Here is an 8,854-nt window from a genome sequence, read left to right on the forward strand (position 1 = left end):
GGATGGGTTTGTTTTCTGGTCAGTAGTAGATTCCTTCTTTTATTTGTGCTCCTTTTTTATCCAGTATTGCTTTTCTTGTTCTGGAGTTTGATTTTGCATGTCTTGTAGAGTTTGATCCTCTAATTTACTCTGTTGTTGCATGAAAGCTGTTATTGGAGTTTTTTCTGCGGCCTGTTTAGCTGTTTTGTCAGCAAATGCATTGCCTAGGCTGACAGGATCTTGATTGTTTGTGTGTGCAGAACATTTACATATAGCTAATTTGGTTGGTAACTGAATAGCTTGTATAAGTTCTGTTAAAAGTCGTGCATGTGTGACTGGTTTTCCTGTAGATGTTATCATGACTCTGTTCTTCCAGTACTGTGCAAACGAGTGAGTAGTTACAAAGGCATATTGGCTGTCTGTGTAGATAGTAACTGTTTTGTTCTTCATCAATTTGCATGCTTCAGTGAGTGCGACAAGTTCTGCAGCTTGTGCAGAAAATGTTGRGGGTAGCGCTTCTGCTTTTAACACCTGTGTTTGTGTAACCACCGCATATCCTGTCTGGGTTTTACCATATTCATTTTTTCGAGAAGAGCCATCCACATATAAAATTTCTCCTTCGTGTAAAGGTTGATCAGATAAGTCTGCAACTTGCTTTTGCTGTGGTTTCAGCTAAAGCTTGACAGTCGTGAGGCTGTCCTTCCTCCTCTGTAGGGAGGAGTGTTGCTGGGTTTAATGTTGTGCATCTTTCTAATTTTAGATGTGGATGTGAGAGAAGTGTAGACATACTGTATACGCTAAGTGTCTGGCAGGTGACAGAAAATTCATGTTGCTTTGCAACAGAAGTGCTGAAACAGCATGTGGTACTTTTAATGTTAAAGGATGAAACAGAACTATGTCTACACTTGCCGTCACTGCCAGTGATGCAGCAATTACTGCTCGAACACAGTGCGGTTGGGCACATGCAACTGGATCTAATTTAGATGAGTAGTAGGCGACAGGTTTGTTTTTGTCACCATGTTTCTGCGTCAAGACTGAAGTCATAAAATTTTGTTTGCAATCTACCATTTGTATGAACTCTTTTGAATAGTCTGGTAGTGCCAGGGTGGAGCTGCTCACCAGGGTTTGTTTTATCTTGCAGAATGCTTCTTCAGTCCACTGTACTTTATCAGTTATTTTTAAATCAGTTTTATACATTAGTGAGCTTAAAGGTGTTGTTATATCTGCATAATTTGGAATCCAACTCCTGCAGTAGTTTGGTGATTCGAGAAATGACATCATCTGTTTCTTTGTCTGTGGTTTTGGTGCTTGTAAAACTGCTGCTTTTCTTTCTGGGACAATGGTTCTTCCTCCTACACTCAGCTGATGTCCCAGATATTTAACTTGTTGTTTGCACATTTGAAGCTTGTTTTTACTGACTTTATGACCTTCCTCATAGAGATGTTTCAGAAYGGCGATTGTGTCTGTTTTACATTGCTCATATGTCTCAGAGGCCAGTAGAATGTCATCAACATAGAGCAGGACCTGACTTCCCTGCGGGGGAAGGACTTTTGCCAGACTGTTGGACATTACTTGAGAATATATGGTGGGATTTTCACAATATCCTTGAGGGAGTCTAGTAAATGTCAACCTTTTTTGTCCATAAGTGAATGCAAACCAGAACTGACTGTCTTTGTGAACAGGTACTGAGAAAAAGGCATTACTAATGTCCACTACAGTGAAATATGTTGCTTTTGGGTTGAGTGAGTTCAGAAGCGTGTGTGGATCTGGGACGCAGGGGGCTCTCTGAATGACTGCATTATTTACTGCCTGGAGATCCTGTACCATCCACCATCCTTGGGATGGTGGGGCCTTTTTTACTGGAAAAATGGGAGTGTTACATGGCGAATCTTGACATTCTGTGATCACTCTTGCTTTAAGCAAATCTTCTATGACTGGTTTAATGCCCTCCTGTGCATCTGGTTTCAGGGGGTATTGTCTCATTCTCTGTCTATATTCTGTTTTAGGCCTAATTACCACTGGTAATGCTCCTTTTACCAATCCTACATCTGACGGTCCTTGTGACCACAACTGTTCAGGATTTTGTTTTGTGAGCAAGTTCTCTTCCTCTTCAGTCAAATAAATCTGTCAGTCATTTGCCTCTGTCATGTGTGTTGCTGCTTTTACTGGAGTTGTCCAAAACAGATTTGTTCTGTACAAACCTGTGCTTGGGCTGTAATAGGTTTTGTCTTTTACAGGCTGCCAATCTTGTGTTCTCTYTCCCTGACTCACTAGTCTGCCTAGATCTTTCCATTCTGTTCCTTTTTCTTTATATAGAGAGATATGAGGCGGACTAAATCCTTTGTGTTCCTTTTCCAAGGCAGGGGGAAGCTCTGCCAATGCTGCTGCACTACTTTTCCCATCAGAATACAGGTAAGACACTGTGATGTTAGCTGGGGTCAACTTTTCTAAGTTTTTGAAATATTGAACGTCTGGACCTGGTCTTATCATGTATTTCATTGTTACATGAAGTTCGTCTGAGGTGWGTTTGTCGTGGATTTGCTGCAGATGCTGTTTAGCTTTTCGTAAAAGTTCTTCTCCTACTTTGGTTGGAGGCTTGTTTGGAATTTCTAACGTGTAATAGTACTTAGGGGTGTTATGACCTTCTAACACTATGAGGGATTTTTTCTCTCCTAATCTTTTCACTATTATTCCATCAACTGTAGGGACAAGGGATAGGCCTAGATTTATAAGTCCATCTCGCCCTAACAGATTAACTGGACAACTGGGCATCATAAGAATGGACATTTGACATGACTTTCCACATGGATCTCTTATCCAGATGGGGCAAGATTCTGGAACTTTGCACAAATTTCCCTGTGCTGATCTTACTAAAATGGAGGTTTTGCTCTGCTGTACCCCCATTGTTGGTTGTTTGAGTGTGGTTCTACAAGCTCCACTATCACACAAGAACACTACATCCTGTCCATTTACTTTTAATGTCACATCAGGTCTTACTTTTTCTTCAAATAAAATGTCTTCCAGGTTCATCACTTCTGTCTCTGCCTCGCTCTCTTTTTCTTCAGAATAATCTGGTTCTAGTCACGCTGAACTGGAGGGGTTGTTGTGAGGATTGCTTCTACAATCTCTAGCCATGTGTCCCTCTTTTCCGCAGGACCAGCAGGCCCTGGGATTTCCCCTGGCCCTAGAAGGTCCTCCTCTCCCTCTTCCTCTACCTCTTCCTCTAATTTGTGGGTTCTGCCAGTAAACAGTGTGTTCATCCTCTTCAACCCAGAAGGTTGCTTTCTCTGTTGATTTGGAGCTCTTTTTAATTTTTGTTACTCTCTCAGCATGAACAGCATGTGTTAAGTAATCTGACAGTGTTCCATTTGGGAGTCCTATATAATGTTTAGATACCCAATGGTGTATTTGTGAGGTTGACCCTGCATGTAATGCGTTTTTTAACTGCTGTTTGTATGGGCCATTTTCCTGACCATCATCTATTAGTCTACTGTGGGCTCTGAAAACTTTAGTCATTCTGACTCTATAGTCATCAAAAGGTTCGTCATCTTTTTGTCTGCAGCGTCCTATTTCAGTATAGTCTGCTCGCTGTCGATATCTTTGTCTGACACGCTCATTTATTGCTCGGGCTCTCTGATTTAACAGAAGGCTATTTGGGGCCAGAGGTGTAGGAGGGATTTGGGTGTCGTTTGGATCATAATCGCCTATAACCAGGTGCCAGGTGGCTCCCATGATACACATCCATACCTGCTGCAACTCTATTCCATTTAGGTGATAAGAGGCTCTTAAATTGTCTACGCCTTGAATGCATTGCTCAACATCTTCTTTGGGAGGTGGTATGCCTTCACATGCTTTTTTAACATCTTCTTGGGTCCATGTTCGGTATACTAACACCTGATCTGGATAACTTCCTCCTGCACCATTGTCTTGGCCCATCATAGGGTGGGGGAGTGCTATCAGTGGACAGATCTCAAATTCACGTTCATTGTTAGTCAAAAGTTTAGGGAGGGTGGGAGAAAATACTTTCCCCATTTTTTAGACCATTTACGTTCTTCTCCATGGCTTCTAGTAATCCTTGGCATGTCTTTATAAGGGGGAGGTGCACTCGATTCTGCCATTTCCTGTTTTTCCTCATGAAGGTATGGGGGATTGTGAACTTGTTTGATTAAAACTCTGTAGGGGGAGACCACTATTTCATTATCTTCCTGCCTGTTAAACATTTGCTGTTTAGTTCGTACTTGCTCTCTTCCTTTTTCTTCACTTGCCTTATCTTCCTGCTCCTTCTGTTGTTCTGCTACTTTCCTTTTTTCTACTTTACTCTGACCTTTATCTCTCGCTCTGGCTTCTTGCAGCCACACCTCTGTGTGCTCAAAACCTTCCTTTTTCATCTGTTTAGGATCATTTTTGCATTTGGTTTTTATTGAGTGTCTCAACGCTCCTATATTGGGTTGTTTAAGTTGTCCCGTGAAATTGTGTTTAGCAATCCATTTTGGCAGATATTTGGTGGACTCTGGATATTTTCCCTGCATTGTCTTCCAGTCTTTGCATTGTAATTCATCTATTGTTTTGCTATTTGACTTCCCCATTTTAATTTAGGTCGGTCAAACTTATCGTGAAAGTCACCTGATTACTTGAATGTGAATTACTTAAAGTTACTGTAACTTGTCCTAACATTCTATCAGGTCCACTATTTGAAACTGGTTCCACATATACTACAACTTTGGTGTCGGCATTTTCTTCTATTAACTCTGATAGAGGGCGCAGTAGTATAAGGAATTCCTGAGTTCTGGAATGTGTTAAGTCTAAAGGGGGTAGCTGATCAGAAATACGTATCTCCAGTTTTAAATCTTTTGGATCCAGTGGGGGTTAGACCTAGGGTCTCTAACACTGGATATTTTCGTCTGATAACACAGTGATAATTTATCAGTGGTAGAACACCACACACTCCGGTTCTCTTACCTCTGCATCCACTGATACTCAGATTTTATATGAAATCCGATCTCCAAGTGGAGAAAGAATTTCCTTTCACACTCTCATTCACACACACACACACACACTGTTTTTTTTTAAAAGTTTTTAGAGCTCATTTACTTCACAGAATTATTTTACTCTTTTACCTTCACTGGTAATATAGCTTATTTAAAACAGGGGACTCCGCCGTCCCGCGGACTTTAACTATATAAGACAGAGGACGCCGCCGCCCTTGCGGAATTTAACTGTTTTTTATCTCTTTACTTGTAAGTGCCTAGGATTGACAAGGTTTTCACGTTTTACTCTCTATTTTAAATCACTTTCACTCCTTTTTAAGTGAAAACAGACTCGCCTGTTCGTGTGTCGATCCCTTTGGTATCTCGTCAACCATCAGGTCCCAGCTGGCGAATGAGGACTGGCCCTGGAAACAGGACTCGATGCTGTGGCCACAGACTCTTTACCAGGATCTCGTCCGTCCGCTGGAACCCTCAGGTCTCTTGAGATCTGGCTCGAAGGACCAAGTAAATGTCAGGTTTAGACACCAAACATTTGTAGAACTGAACTGTAAGGAAAGACACAGACAGAGTCAATAAAGTTTTACTTGRAAGGAGAGTGTCCGGAGACTTGCTTCAGTCACAATTCTCTCACCACACTCTGAAGCAGTCTCAGCTCTCACAGGCTTTTATTTAGTTTGGGAATGCCCTAGTTACAATAGTGTTTCAACCGCTCAAGGGTGGGATAAAAACCGGTTGAAACAGGTTTGACATATTTTCAGTGAACATTTACATTTACATTTACAGTGACATTCCGTTCCCAAGAGATAAAAACAACTCATGGTCGTGCTGCAGATACCACAGTTGCAGCGCTTGGAAAACAACTTCTCCTTCTCACGCCTTGGTTTCAGTCTAACTGCAAACATTATGAGAGCTGAGAGCACAAACAAGTTAATAAGAGAGATAACATATATAATACAACAATATAAGATTCGTATAAATATTCTAACACCTGAACAGAAGTGGAAAATTATATTTTCCCTCAGCAGTTAGCCTGGCTAACTACCTACACTCACCAGGTTGAAACAAAATCTCCTCCTGGCTACCTCAAAACAGAAAAGTCAACCTCCCTGTTTTAAAAACTCAATCTGGAATAAAAACGCTCCCAGGATCTACCTCAGCTAAGAGTCACAGCAACCGCTGAACGCAAACCAGACAGGCGCCTAACAATCAGATTTTTTAGAGTGTGGTGGACCGAAGATAGCCGTAGCTTTTTTTTTTTCTAAAATGTAATGAAAATATTAGCTCACCGTGTTTCTGTCACAGACAGGTTCTTTCCAGCTCCAGTCCCAAAGTCACCCACAGTGGCCGAATCTAAGGACAAATCCCAGCCTGGACACGTTCAGTAGAGGGAAAAAACTTTTTTTTAAAGAAATTTCTTCCTCTTGTCCAGCGTTCGTCCGAACCCCCGGCCGCATCGGGTAGCTCCGGTCCTTGGAGCCACCTTTCAGACAACGCCAAAAATCTGTTGTGGCAAGTTTATCAAGAATGCAGAAACACGTTGGAATAAATGCACAGAAAGTCTGCGTGTATGGTAGTCAAATGATTTAATTCTTGAGCAACAAACAAACAGGTCAATCAGGAAGTCCGTCGGGTTTGTGGCTGCCTCGTCAGCAGAAACAGCCAATAATATAATATCGTTAACACCATGTGACAGTTTTCAACCAATCACAATCCGACAAATATAACTGCCAATAACCAATAACAGGGCTCTCAGCCCAAAGAGTTAACTTATCAACCAAGAGAGGTCAATCCGTTGCTGGAGTCCTGACGTCTGGGGCAAACAGATTAAGAGCCGAAAGAAGTTATCATAAGATACATGAGTACTGGACAGCGTCAAGGTGAAACAGATAAATAATTAGTCCATAACAGTGTTTAAGTGGAAGTGTGTTTTAGTTTAATTATCTTGCATCTAATTAAAGAGGAGGGGGAGAGGAAACATCTGTTTTGCCTCAGAAAAATAAGATTGTCACACATTTAACTATTAAAATCAAGTCCTAAATTTTCTAAAGTGATTAAACATATATAAAAAACAAAACACATATTGCTTAAATCATGAAATATATGAACATCGTCAGGAGGCCATCTTAAACAATTAAACACAATACACAGCTGTACAACTAAAATGTATGAATAGTTAATTAAACAAAAATGTGGTGAATCTTTTTAATGGCTTTTGGTCCTTTCTGTAAGAAAAATGGATTAAATGAGATTTCTTGCATTAAGACATATGAAAACAGGAAACATTTCATACACAAACATTCCTTCATCTTTTTTTTTCACATTTAATGGAGAATGCAGTCCTTTGATCTCAGTCAAGCTGAGGGGAGTCTGGTGGGAGTCAACGGAATTCACGATCCTTTTGAAGAGACAACAGTCTTTAAAATCGAACAGACTTGTGGGTGTTTCGGAAACAGGACAGGAACTAATTTCAATAAGGAGGTGACACTTCTGTCAGATTTCTTGTTGGGACGTAGCCGCAAAGTCTGATTTCTTCTCTGAGCACACTGATAAGCACACACATTGCCTGTGGCAGTAAAAGTTCAATAGAGTGGGGTTTCTCTTCTTTGAGCGTTGCAATGGAGATGGTTAAGAATCTGATCAGAAATGATAGTTTCACAGCAGGGAGGGCCTTCAAACCTAACAGAACAAGTCATACAGTCAAACGTTTACATACATGTTCTTAGTATTTGGTATCATTGCCTTTAGAATGAATGACTTGAGTCTAAGTTTTGTGTATCCTTCCACAAGTTTCTGTCAGTAGTTTGCTGGAATTTTGTCTCGTCCTCCCTGACAGAACAGGACAAACTGACTCAGGTTTGTAGGTTGCTCTTTTCGGTTCAGACCATTACTTCGGTGTTCCTACACACCCAAGGATGAACCAGATTTGTGCAGGTCAACAGTTTTCTTTCTGATATCTGGAATGATCTCTTTTGATTGTTCCTGGGGTCTCACACAAAGAAAATGTTTAGGGTCAGCCTTAAAATGTGTCCACAGGTGTGTCTGTAATCACTCCAATGCTGTCAACTAAAATATTAAAGTTCCCAGATCCATGGCATCATCATCATCATCATCATCTGGACTTTCCCAACTTGTTAAAAAGCAACATAGTCTTAGTTTGTTTGAAGTGTGTGTAAAGACAAACTGATGTTTCCTCTTGTGTGGTTTCAACTTAGGAGTCATATGAGTGCTTTTTTAGTGTGGATTCTCATGTGATTGTTTAAACTAATCTTTGTGGTAAACCTTCCATCACACAGCTCACAACAAAATGGTTTCTCTCCTGTATGGATTCTCATGTGTTTATTTAAATCACTCCTTGTGGTAAACCTTCGCCCACACAGCTCACAACAGTATGGCTTCTGTCCTGTGTGGATTCTCATGTGTTTGTTTAAATCACTCTTTGCGGTAAACCTTCGCCCACACAGCTCACAACAGAATGGCTTCTGTCCTGTGTGGATTCTCATGTGAGAGTTTAAATGGCTCTTTGTGGTAAACCTCTGATCACACAGCTCACAACAAAATGGCTTCTCTCCTGTGTGGATTCTCATGTGAGAGTTTAAATTGCTCTTTTGGGTAAACCTTTGATCACACATCTCACAACAAAAAGGTTTCTGTCCTGTGTGGATTCTCATGTGTGTGTCTAAATGGCTCTTTGTTGTAAACCTTTGATCACACAGCTCACAACAAAATGGCTTCTGTCCTGTGTGGATTCTCATGTGTGTGTTTAAATGGCTCTTTCTGGTAAACGTTCTCCCACACAGCTCACAACATAACAGCTTCTGTTCATTGCTGTTGATTTTAACACCTGATTCAGGAACCCTGCTGGGAGAAGACTCACAGTCTTTATCAGG

At 40.9% G+C, this 8,854-nt stretch overlaps 1 protein-coding gene across 1 annotated transcript in view; it reads right to left on the minus strand.

The window, feature by feature from the left end:
* Positions 1-5,540: 5,540 nt before the first annotated feature.
* LOC106523697 (gastrula zinc finger protein XlCGF57.1) overlaps positions 5,541-8,854 on the minus strand; it is a gene marked incomplete at its 5' end in the record, with an annotated part of 15,366 nt that continues 12,052 nt past the window's right edge. The window contains 1 exon segment of the mRNA XM_014017223.1: positions 5,541-8,854. Within this exon segment, the coding sequence (XP_013872677.1) occupies positions 8,183-8,854 (672 nt within the window).

The sequence above is a fragment of the Austrofundulus limnaeus genome, unplaced genomic scaffold, assembly GCF_001266775.1.
Source record: "Austrofundulus limnaeus strain Quisiro unplaced genomic scaffold, Austrofundulus_limnaeus-1.0 Scaffold163, whole genome shotgun sequence".
In the NCBI taxonomy this organism is placed as follows: domain Eukaryota; kingdom Metazoa; phylum Chordata; class Actinopteri; order Cyprinodontiformes; family Rivulidae; genus Austrofundulus; species Austrofundulus limnaeus.